The sequence below is a fragment of the Saccoglossus kowalevskii genome, chromosome 9, assembly GCF_978046115.1.
Source record: "Saccoglossus kowalevskii chromosome 9, keSacKowa6.1, whole genome shotgun sequence".
In the NCBI taxonomy this organism is placed as follows: domain Eukaryota; kingdom Metazoa; phylum Hemichordata; class Enteropneusta; family Harrimaniidae; genus Saccoglossus; species Saccoglossus kowalevskii.
Window position 1 is genome coordinate 26,205,782 of NC_140649.1, and position 22,259 is coordinate 26,228,040.

At 36.6% G+C, this 22,259-nt stretch overlaps 3 protein-coding genes and 1 long non-coding RNA gene across 4 annotated transcripts; 3 read left to right on the plus strand and 1 right to left on the minus strand.

The window, feature by feature from the left end:
* Positions 1 to 3,095: 3,095 nt before the first annotated feature.
* On the minus strand, positions 3,096 to 7,592 carry LOC146739108 (uncharacterized). The gene has a single exon (XM_085504046.1). The coding sequence runs from the start codon at positions 7,590 to 7,592 to the stop codon at positions 3,096 to 3,098; it is 4,497 nt and encodes a 1,498-aa protein (XP_085360172.1).
* A 6,607-nt stretch (positions 7,593 to 14,199) lies between these two features.
* LOC102800882 (carbohydrate sulfotransferase 11-like) lies at positions 14,200 to 18,235 on the plus strand. The gene is made up of 4 exons (XM_006818161.3): positions 14,200 to 14,238; positions 15,725 to 15,829; positions 16,112 to 16,251; positions 16,415 to 18,235. Exons 2-4 carry the CDS (start codon positions 15,742 to 15,744, stop codon positions 17,204 to 17,206), a joined length of 1,020 nt encoding a protein of 339 aa, XP_006818224.2. The 5' UTR covers positions 14,200 to 14,238; positions 15,725 to 15,741; the 3' UTR covers positions 17,207 to 18,235.
* A 655-nt stretch (positions 18,236 to 18,890) lies between these two features.
* LOC146739109 (uncharacterized) lies at positions 18,891 to 20,997 on the plus strand. The gene is made up of 3 exons (XR_014930602.1): positions 18,891 to 18,984; positions 20,477 to 20,581; positions 20,864 to 20,997. It is a non-coding gene; the product is annotated as an uncharacterized LOC146739109 (long non-coding RNA).
* Positions 20,998 to 21,169: 172 nt separating this feature from the next.
* LOC146739110 (carbohydrate sulfotransferase 11-like) lies at positions 21,170 to 21,961 on the plus strand. Its single transcript, XM_085504047.1, has one exon. The coding sequence runs from the start codon at positions 21,170 to 21,172 to the stop codon at positions 21,959 to 21,961; it is 792 nt and encodes a 263-aa protein (XP_085360173.1).
* The last annotated feature ends 298 nt before the right edge of the window (positions 21,962 to 22,259 follow it).

Consider the following 22,259-nt stretch of genomic DNA (forward strand, 5'->3'; position numbering starts at 1 on the left):
ACTACCCTCATATCGTCCTTGCAGTATCTTGTCGTGCTTACACTATCCTACGTTCGCCTATACACTACCCTCATATCGTTCTTGCAGTATTTTGTCGCGCTCACACTATCCTACGCTCGCCTATACACTACCCACATATCGTCCTTGCAGTATCTTGTCGCGCTCACACTATCCTACACTCGCATATACACTACCCTCATATCGTTCTTGCAGTATTTTGTCGCGCTTACATTATCCTACGTTCGCCCATACACTACCCTCATATCGTTCTTGCAGTATCTTGCCGTGCTTACACTATCTTACGCTCGCCTATACACTACCCACATATCGTCCTTGCAGTATCTTGTCGCGCTTACACTATCCTACGCTCGCCTATACACGACCCACATATCGTCCTTGCAGTATCTTGTCGCGCTTACACTATCCTACGTTCGCCTATACACTACCCGCATATCGTCCTTGCAGTGTCTTGTCGCGCTTACACTATCCTACGCTCGCCTATACACTACCCTCATATCGTTCTTGCAGTATCTTGTCGCGCTTACACTATCCTACGCTCGCCTATACACTACCCACATATCGTCCTTGCAGTATCTTGTCGCGCTTACACTATCCTACGTTCGCCCATACACTACCCTCATATCGTCCTTGCAGCGTCTTGTCGCGCTTACACTATCCTACGTTCGCCCATACACTACCTTATATCATCCTTGCAGTATCTTGTCGCGCTTACACTATCCTACGCTCGCCTATACACTACCCACATATCGTCCTTGCAGTATCTTGTCGCGCTCATACTATCCTACGTTCGCCCATACACTACCCTCATATCGTCCTTGCAGTGTCTTGTCGCGCTTACACTATCCTACGTTCGCCCATACACTACCCTCATATCGTCCTTGCAGTGTCTTGTCGCGCTTACACTATCCTACGTTCGCCTATACACTACCCACATATCGTCCTTGCAGTATCTTGCCGTGCTTACACTATCCTACGTTCGCCCATACACTACCCTCATATCGTCCTTGCAGTATCTTGTCGCGCTTACACTATCCTACGTTCGCCCATACACTACCCGCATATCGTCCTTGCAGTATCTTGTCGCGCTCACACTATCCTACACTCGCATATACACTACCCTCATATCGTCCTTGCAGTATCTTGTCGCGCTTACACTATCCTACGTTCGCCCATACACTACCCGCATATCGTCCTTGCAGTATCTTGTCGCGCTCACACTATCCTACGTTCGCCCATACACTACCCGCATATCGTCCTTGCAGTATCTTGTCGCGCTTACACTATCCTACGTTCGCCCATACACTACCCTCATATCGTCCTTGCAGTATCTTGTCGCGCTTACACTATCCTACGTTCGCCCATACACTACCCGCATATCGTCCTTGCAGTATCTTGTCGCGCTCACACTATCCTACGTTCGCCCATACACTACCCGCATATCGTCCTTGCAGTATCTTGGCGCGCTTACACTATCCTACGCTCGCCCATACACTACCCTCATATCGTTCTTGCAGTATCTTGTCGCGCTTACACTATCCTACGCTCGCCTATACACTACCCTCATATCGTCCTTGCAGTATCTTGTCTAGCATTATGGCTTTTGTTCAAACAAATTAACTGTATGTTGTTGTCTCTCTATATCTTAGAATCTTATTTTAAGTATGTTTATATATAAAACTACATTTCTAGTCATTGGAATGTACCAGTTCTCTTAAAACCCATGAAACTAACTGTCACAGGGTGCTAGTTGGGTTGAGCTAAGGTTTCAAATTGTCCCAAACAAATGACACCCATAACACCCCTGTGAACTGGGTCCTTTAATAATTCGAAACTTAGGACAGTTATATAATTTATATGCGACATAAACAACAAGTACACGCTACACGAGTAAGGTTTAAACAACGTACTTTATTCCACACACCTAAAAGATGGGCAGGAAATGCCTGACCCGTTACAAGGGGTAGTGGGGTACACGTTGTTTTGTTACACAAAAAATATAACACTAGAAATATAATTCAGTAATAATATTGTAATATTTCCACACGGAAAAAGGGTAGTGGATTACGTTATACTATTACGAGGAAATGCCTAAATCGATAATGTAAATAATTGTCTAACATAGAATCTTGCATGCATGCATAAAACTAAGAGACAAACATACATAACCAACAACGGACGCAAATAATATACTGGCGATCGGACACAGCCCTACCTACATACAGTTTCTTCAAACTAGATGAAAACGGGTCTTTGCGTGATAACGGTGTATTTTCCAGCGAGTCTCTGCTAACGGTGGCGACGACGGTAATTACAAAACGCAGTCAGAAGCACTGTAGTCGTAGAATACACGCTGCACACTCAGTCGAGCACGATACCAATCAATTACAGAGTTTATCTGTCCAATATTCGTAACTTGTAGAAGGAGAGTGGTCCGGGTGGATTCCCTTGCACCGCAGTACACCTCCGTAGCCAGTAACATAAATTAGAAGGCACATCCAGTTCAGAACCAAAATCGGGAATGTCATTCACTGGCGAGTTTCCCCACTCGTTAACTGCAGTAGGCCGGAATTGGCCAATAGAATTATCTTTATGATGCACATTCCGTAGATCACAATACATTAATTTGTATGACAATACACAGTGTATTGTTCTAACGTTACTTGCAAACGCGTGATTAGTAGACACGTAAAAAAATGGTATACTGCCAGCAACGGCGAACCGACGTCCTCCAGAATAGATCACAAACTCCCATGATGCAATATTATTCAATGGCTTACTGTGGTACCTACAAGATCGGACATCCACATTTGATCACATGAACGTTCAGATCGGGTTCTATCAAAGTCCGCTTCCCTAGTGCTGACTAAAAGAAACATCTTGCCACTCTATATTTAACAATTATCTATCGCCAAAAACAACATTGCCTATCTATCGCCGTAAGACAAACACAAAACGCCACCATCACGACATACAACATAAACATGATTTAATGTTTGACATTCGTGACACAACTCCCCCTTTAAGATGAAACGTAGTCTTCATCTAAGAAGTCAGGATTGTCAATCATTATATCATTAGTTATCGGTCTCTGCACCAGTGCTGCGACTTAAATAATCAGCACCAATATTATGAGACCCTTTTATAGCTACTATTCTATAATTATAAGGTTGTAGGGAAAGAGCCCAGCGCATTAATCTGCCATTCAAAACTTTGGCACGGTTCAAATATATTAACGGTTGGTGATCTGTTTCAATCACAAATTCCCGTCCATGCAAGTATCTCTGAAATTTATGTATTCCCCACACAAGTGCAAGGCATTCCTTTTCAATGACTGAATAAGAGGTTTCCCTATCCAATAATTTTCTACTTGCATAGGCAATAGGAAATGCATGGTCACCTTTATTTTGCAATAAAACTGCTCCTAGTCCGCAGTTAGACGCGTCTGTGCGTATTATGAATGGTTCCGCAAAATTTGGTAAACTCAGCACAGGTTGTCTACTCAACATTTCCTTCAAATCATCAAAAGATTTTTGCTGTGGCTCACCCCAATTCACCTTTTTAGGCTGTCCCTTTCTTGTTAGATCACTCAGGGGGGCTGCTATAGTGGAAAAATTAGGTACGAATTTTTGGTAATACCCAGCCATACCCAGAAATGATCGGACTTGTTTTATTGTACATGGGCGTTTTGCCTGCAAGAGTGCTTCAACCTTTTCAGGTATCATTCGTAACAGCCCATGACCCACCTGATGACCTACAAACTCTGAGCTATTATATCCTATGAAACATTTACTTGGCTTTGCCGTCAACCCTGCGTTTTTTAAACGAGTTAGAACCTCTGCAAAAATAGTCATGTGCTCTACCCAAGTTTCTGTATAAATCAAGATATCATCAACCATGTTCACCACCTTTCCATCTAAGCCCTTGAGAACCACACGCATAATGCGACTAAACGAGGACGGACTATTTACAAGTCCAAAGGGCATGTAAATAAATTGGAAAAGGCCCAAAGGAGTCTGGAATGCGGTCTTTTCCTTGGCCTTTGGTGCCAGTGGTATTTGCCAGAACCCCTTTGCTAGGTCTAATTTGGTAAAATACTTGCCTTTAGCCAATTGGGCAAACATTTCCTCGGGATTTGGCATTGGTTCTGCATCGAAAATGGTAATCTTGTTCAACTTCCGAAAATCGATACAGAACCTAATTGCGTCATCCTTTTTCTTAATGAGTACGATTGGGGAGCAATATGGGGAGTTTGATTGTTCAATGACCCCCATTTTCAACATAGTTTGGATTTCATCCCTTACTGTCTTCTCCAAGGCATATGGCAGGGGATATGGACGTGATCTGATTGGCACATCGGAGGTCAAATGAATATTATGTTGCCCTACTCTACATTTACCAGGAATATCCGACAAAGTGTCAGCAAATTTCACAAGTAGCATGCTAACTACCTTCGCTTGTTCGTCGTCTAACCCTTCCCAGATGTGCACATCTTTAATGCTTTCCTTACCTGCAATAGTGATGGTTTCTACTAAGTCGGCAGTCTCTCGACTTGGATCGTCTGCCCACGAATCGTCCAACTCGTGACCATCGATTAATCCAACACCAACACACTCCAATACGCCCATATGTTTATTCACAGGCTCTTCCGATCTCAACTCGTATTTTTTTAACAGGTTAGCATGATAAAGCTTAATCTTACCTTTCCTTTCAATCCGATAGTCCATCTGACCCACTCTCTCCTTCACAATGTAAGGCCCTTGCCACTGCATTCTTAACTTGTCGTGTGCTGTAGGGAGCAGTAGTAGAACATGATCACCTACCTCAAATTGACGCTGTTTGGCCTTTTTGTCATAATGAAATTTGTATCGTGACTGGGCTTTAGATAACTCCATTCTAGCGAGTTTACATGTTTCTTCTAATCTGTCACGCAGATCCAACACATACTGGTAGGTTGACTTCACCTCTCCAGAAGTAGACTCACCTGTCCACAATTCTCTCAGAATTGACATGGGACCTCTGACCGTTCTTCCATACAAGAGTTCGAATGGTGAAAAGCCAAGGCTCTCATTTCGTGCTTCCCTATAGGCAAATAATAATGGATCTACATACCGATCCCAGTCCTTTGGTCTTTCATCACACATTTTACGGAGCATTGTTTTCAAAGTTCCATTGAACCTTTCCACAAGTCCATTGCACGCTGGATGATAAGGAGTGGTAGTAATCCGCCTAATTGACAAAAGACGACTTACCTCCTTCATCAGGTCACCCACAAATTGGGTTCCAAGATCAGTCAATATCTGTTCAGGTACACCCAACCGACTGTAAATTCCAACTAAAGCTTCAGAGACAACCTCTGTTGTGATTCGTTTCAAAGGCACCGCCTCGGGATATCTTGTGGCGTAATCCATAAACGTCAAAATATATCTATTACCCTTATCTGTTACGGGATCAATAGGCCCGACCAAATCAATCGCAACCCGTTTGAAAGGTACGTCTATAAGAGGCGTTATCCCCAAGGGTACTTTACCAACCTTCCCTTTAGGAAACGTACGCTGACATACATCACAAGACTGACAATATCTTTGGATGTCGCCATGCATTGCAGGCCAATAGAATTGTGTTAAGATCTTGTCAACTGTTTTCTGGGTCCCAAGATGACCAGATAATAAACAATCATGCCCCAATCTCATTACTTCGTTGCGAAATTTTGTAGGCACTACAAGTTGTTTAACACGACTTCCCTGACCTAACTTAGGTGATTGATACAACCTGTAGATGAGACCTTTGCTCACCACAAATTTGGACTTGTTGCCTCTCCCTGAAATTTTCTCTTCGCCCGACTCCACCCACTTACGAACTTGAACTAAACTTGAATCTGTTCGCTGCGCTTCCCTGAGCACCTCAACAGTAACAGGGTGTGACTCAACCCCATCAGTTTCCTTAAACTCTTTTACTATAAGAGGACGGACAGGCTTACTCTGAGCCTTTATCTGTGCTCTAGTTTGTACAGCTTGGACCATTTCATGATCTCTTGTATCATTACTCTCTCGGTCCACTTTCAGACCTATTTCTACATGTGGCCAATCATGATCTGGGTCACCCGGCTCTCTTGCGCCTTCTATATTTCCAATAACCAAATCATAGATTGGCTGCTTCATGCACAGAGCTTCAACCCATCCTTTAAAATAAGGCGTGTTGACATACAACTTTGCCACAGGAGCACTGCGATACGAACCGTCCATTAACAAACAGGTTCGAACCTCTCCTGTAAACTGATTAGATTCTACTAAGCTGGTTCTAACGACCACACCACTACACCCAGAATCTCTTAACACCTTAATTTTATACTTACCAATGGTACCCTCTACCACAGGCATTTTCGAACTTGTAGTTTGTGACTTGGCATTAACACTAGACAAACTAAACAATGGTAAATCATGGCCACATTTCAGAGTTAACTTACCTGCTTTGGGCCTACAACACTTATTACCATCTGCATGAGTGACCACGCAGGTTGCTGAGATCTGCTTGCTCTCACCTTCAACCTCAACAGCTGCTGACTTCATTGCACGACTACGACAATCTGGTGCAATATGACCTACCTTATGGCATTTAAAACATGTCCGGGTCTCTTTTCGCCGTGAACCATTTTTACTATGATTCTGCTTACCTTTACCAGTTTGTTTCTGGCCAGGATCAAAAGAAGCATCAGTGTTGACATTAACATTACGAGGGGTTCTGTGGTTTCTAAACAGACGAGCTTCCCTATAACGATCGGCTAATTCAGCCATTTCATGACAATTCTTTGGCTTCCGCTCATGAAGGAATAAAGCCAAATCGGGACTACATGTGTTTATGAACTGTTCTCTTGTCACCAAATCCAAAATGTTTTCATACGTTTTGTCAAGGCCCGATAATTCCACCCATCTTGCCAAATAATTTCCTAACCTTACCATAAACTGAGCCGCCGTTTCCATGTTCCCAGGTGTTGCTTGCCTAAATTTGTATCTAAATCCCTCCTCATTCAAATCGTATAGTTTTAACAAGGCATCCTTGACTGCTTTATAGTCTGCTAAATCTTCTACAGGAAGACTAACATACACTGCAAGCGCTTTACCAGTCAAAAGTGCACCTAAACCTACGCCCCATACATCTTCTGACCAGTGTTGACTTTTAGCAAATACCTCGAATCGAACCAAAAACGCATCCATATCCTCGCCCTCCTTAAATTCTGACAGTTTAGGAAGTTTAGCACCCATCATATATGAATCCTGGGATTGGCCACCAGTTCCCTCTGCTCTCACGGTTATTTCTGTTTTTATTCTTTCTAATTCAAATTGCCTTTCCCTCTCTTTTTCTTCAAACTTTCTTTTTTCAGACCGTTCCTCTGCCTCTCTTTGTGCCTTTGCCTCTTCTCTCTCTGCCTTTCTTGCCTCCCTAGCATGTTGTTGATTCTCTTTAAATTCAATGATTAATCTACTTCTCTCTTCCTGAATAAATTTTGTTAGGGCAGGCCCCTCATAACCCAATTCTTCCCCAGTTTGCTTTAACTTTCCCACATCAATATCCATGTTATAAATTTAATCTAGTCGATTAATTGTAGCAAGGAATTGTTGATATGTCGCACTCAATCCAACAACAACTGATAGATTTGTTTCGATATAATTAATGGCTTTATAAATGTACTCAATGAATTCATAAATTTAACCAATTGATTTATAAACCTATGAATCCCACCGCTGCCACCAAAATGTCACAGGGTGCTAGTTGGGTTGAGCTAAGGTTTCAAATTGTCCCAAACAAATGACACCCATAACACCCCTGTGAACTGGGTCCTTTAATAATTCGAAACTTAGGACAGTTATATAATTTATATGCGACATAAACAACAAGTACACGCTACACGAGTAAGGTTTAAACAACGTACTTTATTCCACACACCTAAAAGATGGGCAGGAAATGCCTGACCCGTTACAAGGGGTAGTGGGGTACACGTTGTTTTGTTACACAAAAAATATAACACTAGAAATATAATTCAGTAATAATATTGTAATATTTCCACACGGAAAAAGGGTAGTGGATTACGTTATACTATTACGAGGAAATGCCTAAATCGATAATGTAAATAATTGTCTAACATAGAATCTTGCATGCATGCATAAAACTAAGAGACAAACATACATAACCAACAACGGACGCAAATAATATACTGGCGATCGGACACAGCCCTACCTACATACAGTTTCTTCAAACTAGATGAAAACGGGTCTTTGCGTGATAACGGTGTATTTTCCAGCGAGTCTCTGCTAACGGTGGCGACGACGGTAATTACAAAACGCAGTCAGAAGCACTGTAGTCGTAGAATACACGCTGCACACTCAGTCGAGCACGATACCAATCAATTACAGAGTTTATCTGTCCAATATTCGTAACTTGTAGAAGGAGAGTGGTCCGGGTGGATTCCCTTGCACCGCAGTACACCTCCGTAGCCAGTAACATAAATTAGAAGGCACATCCAGTTCAGAACCAAAATCGGGAATGTCATTCACTGGCGAGTTTCCCCACTCGTTAACTGCAGTAGGCCGGAATTGGCCAATAGAATTATCTTTATGATGCACATTCCGTAGATCACAATACATTAATTTGTATGACAATACACAGTGTATTGTTCTAACGTTACTTGCAAACGCGTGATTAGTAGACACGTAAAAAATGGTATACTGCCAGCAACGGCGAACCGACGTCCTCCAGAATAGATCACAAACTCCCATGATGCAATATTATTCAATGGCTTACTGTGGTACCTACAAGATCGGACATCCACATTTGATCACATGAACGTTCAGATCGGGTTCTATCAAAGTCCGCTTCCCTAGTGCTGACTAAAAGAAACATCTTGCCACTCTATATTTAACAATTATCTATCGCCAAAAACAACATTGCCTATCTATCGCCGTAAGACAAACACAAAACGCCACCATCACGACATACAACATAAACATGATTTAATGTTTGACATTCGTGACACTAACCCAAAACTAACGGGGATGACTGGTGGTTTTGGTTAATTTTAGTATATCACACACTGGTAACATTCTACTTTAAGTGACCTTACTTCATAAATAAAAGTTTCCTCGCTTTGAGATGTTACAGTATCAGTTAATAATACTACAATTACATGTTATAGTAATAATGAAATGCGGACCATGATGTGGGATTAAAATTTCGTTAACAATTGTTTATTAATATGCATACTCATAATGCGAAATTTCATAAGATACAAATAATGATAATAATAACAAGGGTAAAAGTAATAGGCTTATAGGCAGCACATTCATATCATTAAATGTATAAAAACGTCACTATTGTATGTCAGATGAAACTATATTTACATATGACTGGTGTATTTCAACATTCGCTTTAATGATTGTGTGTGTTTAACTGCGTGTATTCTGACTGCTATATGCAACACATTGCTTTATGATTACACACATGTATGAATGTCTGGTTTGTTTGTACACACCAATCAATAACAACGAGACACATCACAAAGGTCACCCCAACACCTTAGGCTGTTGAACAACTTAGGTAAGTCTGTATATTTCAATCTCAGCCAAATTATCTATCTAAAACGTGTTCACATTGATCGTGTCCGTTCCCATTACATTTTGGAATTTACACCTTGAGCCATGAAATATATTAAAACCAATGTGCGTGTATGTATGATCGCTGCCTTCGCGGGTCGTGTTCACATATGCTCTAACAGTCCAGATATGCAAATATAGTTTACAGACATACTGCAGTGTAGTGTTTGTACTTACCTCCGTAAAGTATTGATGATTACATTTAAAGCGATAGGACATTTAAATGTTTGGTAACGCTTGGCAAGAGTAGAGTTCTAAAGTTAACAAGAATGACTGTGACATTGTGCGTAGTCAGATACATTTCTATTTAAATATTATGTAAAGTTGGTAGACTGTGAACTTTTTCACAAATCGAAATATTTTTAGATTTTTGGTTATTTCATTCGATTTAATTTGTATGATGATTGTATGGATAATGTCTACACCATCTCCCAAATAGTACGATTTGCCGTATTTCGTGTAAGCTTATCTCTCATACGAACAGCGAGCACGTATGGGGCACTGCTTATTGGTAACTATTGTTAAACGCTTCCTCGTGACATCGTACGTTACTGTAAAATGGTTAATTATTCACTGGGTTTTAATTTGGCTTATTTCGCTGACTAAAAAATGCGCTAAATTAAAACCCAGTGAATATGTAAAATTGAGCATAGAACACATTATCTAAATAATAAAACCGTGAATTTAAAACCCACTGAATATGCCTGAAATGCTAAATCAGAGAAATTTGAACCCAGTGAAAATTAGTCATTTTACAGTATTCAGCATGTTTTCATGATTGTCTCACTGTGACTCTCGGACTGAAAAACAAAAACAAATTACCATGCTAATGAATGTTGAACATCACCACTATAGCCGCGGCCATTTTATCATTTATTCGTTCATCATTTCAAACGAAGATTTCACTTTTCATCTATTCACCAGTTTATAAACCGTTATAAAATTGTTATTCTTAATTAATTATAATACTATTATTATCAAAATATTTTTGTCAACGAGTCAGTTATCCAATCACTCTATACAAGTCAATGACATATTTAGATTTCGCAAACACATATATAGAAACTATACACGAAGTATTGACAATGTACACCGGTGTTTACTAAGTACACGTGATTATTAGTGCAGGTTATCGATGAGCGAGACATTCCATTCTGTAATTAGGTTGCGAAGGTCTTCAGTAGATTATATATATATATATATATAGATATTTTTATATTTAATTTTCCTACTTCCTGTTGTTCCTACTCTCTGTCCGTATAAGGGTCAATATTATTAACCTTGTACACATCGCCATTGACTACGTCATGTGTGCTGACGTCACACAGAGGTATGGTGTTTTTAAGAAGTCGAATAGAATTCACACATTTGTCGAAGCCCGTAATAATTCATGACATATCGGAACAATTTAGCAAAATAACCAGAAACAGGTATTTCTCCCCATATGGATGGCAAAATCTGTAAACTACTTAACACAAGTACCACTGAAAACCCATCCATGCATTCGTTACATCACAGACTATTGCAAATAGTCTATTATTCGGCATCGGTAAACATCCGTACTCATCCGCTTACAGTCTGTCCAAAATGCCGCAACGCGATTTAATAAACCGTTCATGCAAATTTGATCATATCACATGCTAGTACTGGTATTCGCTTCATGAGTTCGCATTCAAAATTATCAATAGCATTGGTCCACAATATCTGACGTCTCTGGCAGAGTTGTATATTCCGAGATCAAGGTCATAGCTCAGCTGAGAAGTTGAAATTGAATCTTCCGTGTGATAAATTCAATAAATCACACGGTCAATGAGTCTTTTAACTGCGTGTGCGCCATTACTGTGAAACCTGCTATCGTTTGCTATTCGAAATTCCAGGAGTACTGACATTTAGAAAATTAATTCATAAAAAACTACTTTAATAAATTTTACCTATATATTTATTGTATTTTTTTATAATAACTTTTTTAATATGTGTAGTGCGTTTTGCAAATACATTTTTAATAATAACTTTTTAAAAAATATACGTCCAATTAGAGTTGTCATTGTATATGGTAGTGAACATAAAACGAAATGGCGGTATGTATTTAATCATAAAGTTTTTATCTTGATTGCATTTAATTGCAATGTTTCACATTCAATAATTTTGATTGCAATTAATTCTCAATTCCCATTTCAAATCAATCCAATGAACTATAAAACATGCCGACATAGACAGGGCGGTATTGACAAATCGACTTATGAAATGACGAATTCCTTATGGGTATTTTGTTTTTGCAGATGTATCAATAACAACTAAGGAATGCTATGAACTATGGGTAAGATAGGAATCACTGTGTTTTGTAGACTGACTGCCATATCTATATTTATATTCCTTGTACAGTATGGAGTGCTCACAGGTAAACGTTTACTATGTAGCACTAATGTAAAAGCGTGTAAATACGTTAACACAATTATTAGTATGGGAGGGATAAGACAGCTTCTGGTCGGCGACAACACTAATCCAATATAAAACATCCTTTGCCAGAAGTCGTTTTAAAATCAAGAAGATTACATTACATTTACATTAACGAAGAGTGTTTATAATTACAAATACAAATTTCTGAAAACATATCCACTTAAAGAAAGACAAATTCGTCTCCAAACGTACACTAAATTTATGTTTTCTAGACATCCTTTTTCACGGATTCTGTCAGCATATAAAGATAAATTTGAGGAGAATCCTGAAATTAGTTTTGTTAAACAATACACTCCTTTGGTGAATAAGGCGAACAACAAGACGAATGTGAATGAACAATTCAGTTTTCAGAAGTTCGTGACATTTTTATTAGCATATTCACGAAGATTCAATCGTCATTGGAATGTAATTGCCACCCACTGCTCTATGTGTAATATTCACTACAATTTTATAGGTAAATATGAAACCTTAATCGAGGATGTAGATTTCATTTTGAAGAAGATTGGCGCGAATAACGTAGTCGAATTCCCTTCTTACGTTCCACACAGAACAAACAGCTCTTTCTGTGAAATATTGAGAAGATATTACGGCGAGCTCACAAAGCAACAATTAGAAGGACTATATGAAAAATATAAAACAGATTTTGATATGTTTGAATACGATATTGAAGAATATCTTTAATTTAATGTTACAACAAATTACATAATGCGTAGGCACAATTTTATAATATACATGTATCTAACTCGCAATAACTTCTGTAATATGATATCGAAATATTCAAGCATCCTGGATATTAAATTTGTGCCACCATAGGTCGCAAAATAAAAATTTCACGAGTTTATTACATTATTTTAATTTTATTATTTTCGTGGAAAAGGAATAAAAGTATACTTCTATTTTTCTTTCTCTTTTGGGACATTCCGGCATTGTACACTTGTAGTAGTCGTTTTTTCTACACGGGTCAGAACCGTCTAAATTACCGTTATCGTCACTTTAGTAATCAAACGTAAGTATAGAATAATATAATATAAAGTAGAATTAGTTATAATTAGAAGGGTTTGAGAATAGTACATATTAGTATTAAAGCGGCAGAGATATAACGCCAAGTAAAACCCTCAAAATAAATAAAAATAACAATAAAATATATAGATATTACATAATATAATATACAAATTGTTGACATAAGTCCAACATAACTTTATTACGTAGCTTCTACATTCGTAACTTTTGATTAATTAAGAACATTCTCGCCTAGATTATGCTTCCGACTGGGACTATAAAGAGTACGCGCAGTTATTGTAGTCAACTGCCCGGTTAGCTCATTCGATAGAGCATGGAACTCTTTAAGCCCAGGGTCATGGGTTTAAACCCCACGTTGGACGAATTATGCATAGACCACAGGATATATTCTACCTGTCTCATTTTATTCTTCTTCGAAGGTGACAACTCCCCAACTTTAAAAGTTAGCGTTGTTTTGTTTTTATGGCTGTGCAGATTGTTTGACACAGTCCACTCGCGGGTTCTTTTAATTTGTTTGAAGTTTTACTTTCGCTGTCAATTGCGAAAAAGGCTGGTGAATATACATTCTTTTAAGTTGCGCCCTCTTGCAATGAAGCCTCCATATTCTGACTGTTATATGCAACACATTGGTTCATGCATATGATTACACACATGTATGAATGTCTGGTAAATTTGTACACATCAATTAATAGGAACGAGCCTGATTACAAAGGTCGTCTCCACACCTGAGGCTGTTTAACAAATCAGGTAAGTCTGTATATATCAATCTAAGCCAAATTACATATCTAAAACGTGTCGTGCCGGTTCCCAATACATGTTTGAGTTGTCATCTTGAGTTATGATATATTGAAACCACTGCACGTATATCTACGATCGCTGCCGTCCATTTAAATGCAGGGGTCGCGCGGGTCGTGGTTTCATATCCTCTAAAGAATATGCAAATATAATTGTTATTGACATACTGCAGTATAGTGGTTCTGTTTACCTTACGTAAATGGAGCATTACATTTAAAGCATTTGGTTACGTTTAAAACTTTACAAAGCTTGGCAAGCTTCACAAAGTTAACAAGAATGACTGGCAAATGACCGTGATCAGGTACTTTTTTTGTATATGGTTTTTGTTAATTTTAGTAGATCTCAAACTGGTAACATGTTACCTTTCTAACATGAAGTGATCCCATAAGCAAAAGCGTTCATTTTGAGATGGTACAAGTTTGGTTAGCAGTAAATAACACTACAATTACATGTCTCAGTAATGTTGAAATACGAGCCATGAAGTGATCAACGGGTCACACACTTTGTTAACAATATTTTACATGACATAATTAGGACATATGGCATATGGTACATATATTTAATATGATACACACGTAAGGTTGTTTATTGATATTTGGCTAACCTTGTGAGGTATACATTATAAATATATGTATCTCTAAAGTAGACTAATAGCTGAAATATGAGTCTATACACTAAAATATAGTATTATCAATGTAGATCGGGAGTTGAAATATGTAAAAAATGTGTAGATGTAGACAAATTGAAGTAAACATGCATTTTAAAACGTATGTTAGAACATATGTTTTTTACAGAAAACTATAGATATCCTCGTTTCCGTGGAAACCAACTACGTCTTTTTGCATACCACAAAGGCATAACTCCCAACGTAATTTGTATTATTACAAATTATTGGTCAAATTACCCACTTTTTGCTATACAAAATTACTTTCTGTGAGTTTGGAGTTAATAAATAACAGACAATCAACACATAATATCCTGGACTGGAAAGCATATTTGGGTTAATTTTAAAAGGTTTAATTCGCTTTCCTTCGCAGTGAAATATTTGCATGAAATTAGTCGACCTTTTATACATTATGAATTTTGAAAATTACGCCACGCAAAATACTAATTTCTATACAGACCCAACTGCCAGTTGCACTTGTGCGTGGTGCTTCCATTTAGCTATGGTTGAACCATACTTAGTTTGTTGGGCTAATGATTCACAGATCATAAAAGTGGCGATTTGGCAATAAAAAGGAAATAGTTACAGTATGGCTGCCTTTAATAGTCTGAGACATTGGTTCTTATTCCAATGTCATTCAAGTCAAGTTAAAATTAAAGTTGTTCTTCTATAAACTACTTTTTCAACAATTTTAGATTTTTTTTTCATTTGATTTGTATGACGAATATATGGGTAATTTCTTCACCGTCGCCCGAATTGCAATTCGCTGAGATACATGTGTAGTGCGTTTTTCAAATACATTTTTAATAATTTAATTATTAATTTTCAATAATATTTTTAAAAAAAATATACATCCAATCACAGTTGTTCATGTATATGGTTGTAGACATAAAACGAAATGGCGGTATGTTGCTAACTATAATGTTTTTCCCTTGGCTGCATTCATTTAATTGCAATTATCCACATTCAACAATTTTGATTCCAATTACTTCTTAATTCCCATTTTCAAATCAATCCAATGAACCATAACACCTACCGACATAGACAGGGCAGTATTGAGGATTCGATTATGGAAAAAAATATATTTGTTTGTGATTCGTCATGGATCATTTGTTTTTTGCAGATGTTATGCTATGAATTATGGGTAAAATAGGAATCACTGTGTTTTGTATATTGGTTGCCATATCAGCTATATTTATATTCCTCGTACAGTATGGAGTGCTCACAGGTAAACGTTGTTTTTACTATGTAGCACTAATGTAGAAGCGTGTAAATTATACGTTAACACAATTATTAGTATCGGAGGGATAAGACTTCTGAACTGTTACAACACTATTCCAATATAAAACATCCCTTGCCAAAATAATAAAGAAGATTACATTTATTGATACAGTGACTTTTATTCCTGATAAAAATGTTAATTGTGGTTTGAAGCCTATATGTCAATATACAAAATTACAATCAGCATACACAGTGCGGACATTTTAATCTGTCTTGTATTTTCTTTTAGATTTGATGACGATATGGCATAGAGTTAATAGTAAAGTGAGCGTTTACAATTCCCATCACACTTCAATAGATGTAGACTTAATCATGCCATCAAAAGAGACAATTAAGAACATTTCTTTAGAAGACGTTGCTGTAACAAGTGTAAGTCGTACCATGCATTCATCAAAAAAAAAAAACCACTACATCACACGTCTAATAAATGATGTATTTATTGTGTGTTTGTCGTTTTAAATATTATATAGAATCGGTACGTGTGGATTGTTTAATTATATCTAATATAATTTGCATATTTATTTATTCACAGATGGAAAATTTGGAAAACATTCAGCGTAAAAGGAAACTATACATGAATCAAATATGCGAACAATATCCTGAATTAAAGAAATTGGACAACAGTATATATGATAATCTACTGGTAGACGATACTTACAAGATTATATACTGTGCAGTACCTAAGGTTGCTAACTCGAATTGGCGCAGAGTTTTTCTGGTTTTAAGAGGGACATTCAATAACGTGTCAGAAATAACGAAGAGTGTTTATAAATACAAATACAATTCTCTGAAAACATATCCACTTAAAGAAAGACAAATCCGTCTCCAAACGTACACTAAATTTATGTTTTCTAGACATCCCTTTTCACGGATTCTGTCAGCATATAAAGACAAATTTGAGGAGAATCCTGAAAGAAGTTTTGTTAAACAATACACTCCTTTGGTGAATAAGGCGAACAACAAGACGAATGTGAATGAACAATTCAGTTTTCAGGAGTTCGTGACATTTTTATTAGCATATGTACGAAGATTCAATCGTCATTGGAATGTAATTGCCACCCACTGCTCTATGTGTAATATTCACTACAATTTTATAGGTAAATATGAAACCTTAATCGCGGATGTAGATTTCATTTTGAAGAAGATTGGCGCGAATAACGTAGTCGAATTCCCTTCTTACGTTCCACACAGAACAAACAGCTCTTTCTGTGAAATATTGAGAAGATATTACGGCGAGCTCACAAAGCAACAATTAGAAGGACTATATGAAAAATATAAAACAGATTTTGATATGTTTGAATACGATATTGAAGAATATCTTTAATTTAATGTTACAACAAATTACATGATGCGTAGGCACAATTTTATAATATACATGTATCTAACTCGCAACAACTTCTGTAATATGATATCAAAATATTCAAGCATCCTGGATATTAAATTTGTACCACCATAGGTCGCAAAATAAAAATTTCATGAGTTTATCACATTATTTTAATTTTATTATTTTCGTGGAAAAAGAATAAAAGTATACTTCTATTTTTCTTTCTCTTTTGGGACATTCCGGCATTGTACACTTGTAGTAGTCGTTTTTTCTACACAGGTCAGAACCATTAAATTACCGTTATTGTCACTTTAGTAATCCAACGTAAGTATAGAATAATATAATATAAAGTAGAATTAGTTATAATTAGAAGGGTTTGAGAATAGTACATATTAGTATTAAAGCGGCAGAGATATAACGCCAAGTAAAACCCTCAAAATAAATAAAAATAACAATTAGATATATAAATATTATATAATATAATATACAAATTGTTGACATAAGTCCAACATAGCTTACTTACGTAGCTTCTACATTGTTAACTTTTGATTAATTAAGAACATTCTCGCCGAGGTTATGCTTCCGACTGGGACTATAAAGAGTACGCGCAGTTATTTTAGTCAACTGCCCGGTTAGCTCATTCGATAGAGCATGGAACTCTTTAAGCCCAGGGTCGTGGGTTTAAACCCCACGTTGGACGAATTATGCATAGACCACAGGATATATCCTACCTGTCTCATTTTATTCTTCTTCGAAGGTGACAACTCCCCAACTTTAAAAGTTAGCGTTGTTTTGTTTTATGGCTGTGCAGATTGTTTGACACAGTCTACTCCCGGGTTCTTTTAATTTGTTTGAAGTTTTACTTCCGCTGTCAATTGCGAAAAAGGCTGGTGATTAGTATACATTCTTTTAAGTGGCGCCCTCTAGCGATGAAACCTCCATAGGTTGTAAATGAATGAATGTAGTTCAAACATAATACTGTAAATCTTTCTTGAATAAATAAATCATCTTTTTTGTGGGATCATATAATACGGTAAATGTCACATTCACAACGCACACTCATGTTGAACGCATTAGCCGGAATGCACTAGGAGCAAACAAATATAATAATAATAATAACCAGGGCAAAATCAATAGGCTTATATAGAGAACATGCATGTGATTACGATGGCGCCCAGGCATAAAAAGGTCATTCCCACTATAAGATGTCAGGTGCGATTTTATATTTGCATGTGACTGTTGTATTCAACATTCGCGTTAATCAGTGTGTGTGTGTTTAATTCCGTGTATTCTGACTGCTATATGCAACACATTGGTTCATGATTACACACATGTATGAATGTCTGGTTAATTTGTACACATCAATTAATGGGAACGAGCCTGATTACAAAGGTCGCCTTCACACCTGAGGCTGTTTAACAAATCAGGTAAGTCTGTATATATCAATCTCAGCTAAATTACCTATCTAAAATGTTTCGTGCCGGTTCCCAAAACATGTTTGAGTTGTCATCTTGAGTCATGATATATATTGAAACCACTGCACGTATATCTACGATCGCTGCCGTCCATTTAAATGCAGGGGTCGCGCGGGTCGTGGTTTCATATCCTCTAAAGAATATGCAAATATAATTGTTATTGACATACTGCAGTATAGTGGTTCTGTTTACCTTATGTAAATGGAGCATTACATTTAAAGCATTTGGTTACGTTTAAAACTTTACAAAGCTTGGCAAGCTTTCCAAAGTTAACAAGAATGACTGGCAAATGACCGTGATCAGGTACTTTTTTTTGGTATATGGTTTTTGTTAATTTTAGTAGATCTCAAACTGGTAACATGTTACCTTTCTAACATGAAGTGATCGCATAAGCAAAAGCGTTCATTTTGAGATGGTACAAGTTTGGTTAGCAGTAAATAACACTACAATTACATGTCTCAGTAATGTTGAAATACGAGCCATGAAGTGATCAACGGGTCACACACTTTGTTAACAATATTTTACATGACATATTTATGACATATGGCATATGGTACATATATTTAATATGATACACACGTAAGGTTGTTTATTGATATTTGGCTAACCTTGTGAGGTATACATTATAAATATATGTATCTCTAAAGTAGACTAATAGCTGAAATATGAGTCTATACACTAAAATATAGTATTATCAATGTAGATCGGGAGTTGAAATATGTAAAAAATGTGTAGATGTAGAAAAATTGAAGTAAACATGCATTTTAAAACGTATGTTAGAACATATGTTTTTTACAGAAAACTATAGATATCCTCGTTTCCGTGGAAACCAACTACGTCTTTTTGCATACCACAAAGGCATAACTCCCAACGTAATTTGTATTATTACAAATTATTGGTCAAATTACCCACTTTTTGCTATACAAAATTACTTTCTGTGAGTTTGGAGTTAATAAATAACAGACAATCAACACATAATATCCTGGACTGGAAAGCATATTTGGGTTAATTTTAAAAGGTTTAATTCGCTTTCCTTCGCAGTGAAATATTTGCATGAAATTAGTCGACCTTTTATACATTATGAATTTTGAAAATTACGCCACGCAAAATACTAATTTCTATACAGACCCAACTGCCAGTTGCACTTGTGCGTGGTGCTTCCATTTAGCTATGGTTGAACCATACTTAGTTTGTTGGGCTAATGATTCACAGATCATAAAAGTGGCGATTTGGCAATAAAAAGGAAATAGTTACAGTATGGCTGCCTTTAATAGTCTGAGACATTGGTTCTTATTCCAATGTCATTCAAGTCAAGTTATAATTAAAGTTGTTCTTCTAAAAACTACTTTTTCAACAATTTTAGATTTTTTTTTCATTTGATTTGTATGACGAATATATGGGTAATTTCTTCACCGTCGTCGCCCGAATTGCAATTCGCTGAGATACATGTGTAGTGCGTTTTTCAAATACATTTTTAATAATTTAATTATTAATTTTCAATAATATTTTTAAAAAAAAATATACATCCAATCACAGTTGTTCATGTATATGGTTGTGGACATAAAACGAAATGGCGGTATGTTGCTAACTATAATGTTTTTCCCTTGGCTGCATTCATTTAATTGCAATTATCCACATTCAACAATTTTGATTCCAATTACTTCTTAATTCCCATTTTCAAATCAATCCAATGAACCATAACACCTACCGACATAGACAGGGCAGTATTGAGGATTCGATTATGGAAAAAAATATATTTGTTTGTGATTCGTCATGGATCATTTGTTTTTTGCAGATGTTATGCTATGAATTATGGGTAAAATAGGAATCACTGTGTTTTGTATATTGGTTGCCATATCAGCTATATTTATATTCCTCGTACAGTATGGAGTGCTCACAGGTAAACGTTGTTTTTACTATGTAGCACTAATGTAGAAGCGTGTAAATTATACGTTAACACAATTATTAGTATCGGAGGGATAAGACTTCTGAACTGTTACAACACTATTCCAATATAAAACATCCCTTGCCAAAATAATAAAGAAGATTACATTTATTGATACAGTGACTTTTATTCCTGATAAAAATGTTAATTGTGGTTTGAAGCCTATATGTCAATATACAAAATTACAATCAGCATACACAGTGCGGACATTTTAATCTGTCTTGTATTGTCTTTTAGATTTGATGACGATATGGCATAGAGTTAATAGTAAAGTGAGCGTTTACAATTCCCATCCCACTTCAATAGATGTAGACTTAATCATGCCATCAAGAGAGACAATTAAGAACATTTCTTTAGAAGACGTTGCTGTAACAAGTGTAAGTCGTACCATGCATTCATCAAAAAAAACAACCACTACATCACACGTCTAATAAATGATGTATTTATTGTGTGTTTGTCGTTTTAAATATTATATAGAATCGGTACGTGTGGATTGTTTAATTATATCTAATATAATTTGCATATTTATTTATTCATTCACAGATGGAAAATTTGGAAAACATTCAGCGTAAAAGGAAACTACACATGAATCAAATATGCGAACAATATCCTGAATTAAAGAAATTGGACAACAGTATATATGATAATCTACTGGTAGACGATACTTACAAGATTATATACTGTGCAGTACCTAAGGTTGCTAACTCGAATTGGCGCAGAGTTTTTCTGGTTTTAAGAGGGACATTCAATAACGTGTCAGAAATAACGAAGAGTGTTTATAAATACAAATACAATTCTCTGAAAACATATCCACTTAAAGAAAGACAAATCCGTCTCCAAACGTACACTAAATTTATGTTTTCTAGACATCCCTTTTCACGGATTCTGTCAGCATATAAAGACAAATTTGAGGAGAATCCTGAAAGAAGTTTTGTTAAACAATACACTCCTTTGGTGAATAAGGCGAACAACAAGACGAATGTGAATGAACAATTCAGTTTTCAGGAGTTCGTGACATTTTTATTAGCATATGTACGAAGATTCAATCGTCATTGGAATGTAATTGCCACCCACTGCTCTATGTGTAATATTCACTACAATTTTATAGGTAAATATGAAACCTTAATCGCGGATGTAGATTTCATTTTGAAGAAGATTGGCGCGAATAACGTAGTCGAATTCCCTTCTTACGTTCCACACAGAACAAACAGCTCTTTCTGTGAAATATTGAGAAGATATTACGGCGAGCTCACAAAGCAACAATTAGAAGGACTATATGAAAAATATAAAACAGATTTTGATATGTTTGAATACGATATTGAAGAATATCTTTAATTTAATGTTACAACAAATTACATGATGCGTAGGCACAATTTTATAATATACATGTATCTAACTCGCAACAACTTCTGTAATATGATATCAAAATATTCAAGCATCCTGGATATTAAATTTGTACCACCATAGGTCGCAAAATAAAAATTTCATGAGTTTATCACATTATTTTAATTTTATTATTTTCGTGGAAAAAGAATAAAAGTATACTTCTATTTTTCTTTCTCTTTTGGGACATTCCGGCATTGTACACTTGTAGTAGTCGTTTTTTCTACACAGGTCAGAACCATTAAATTAC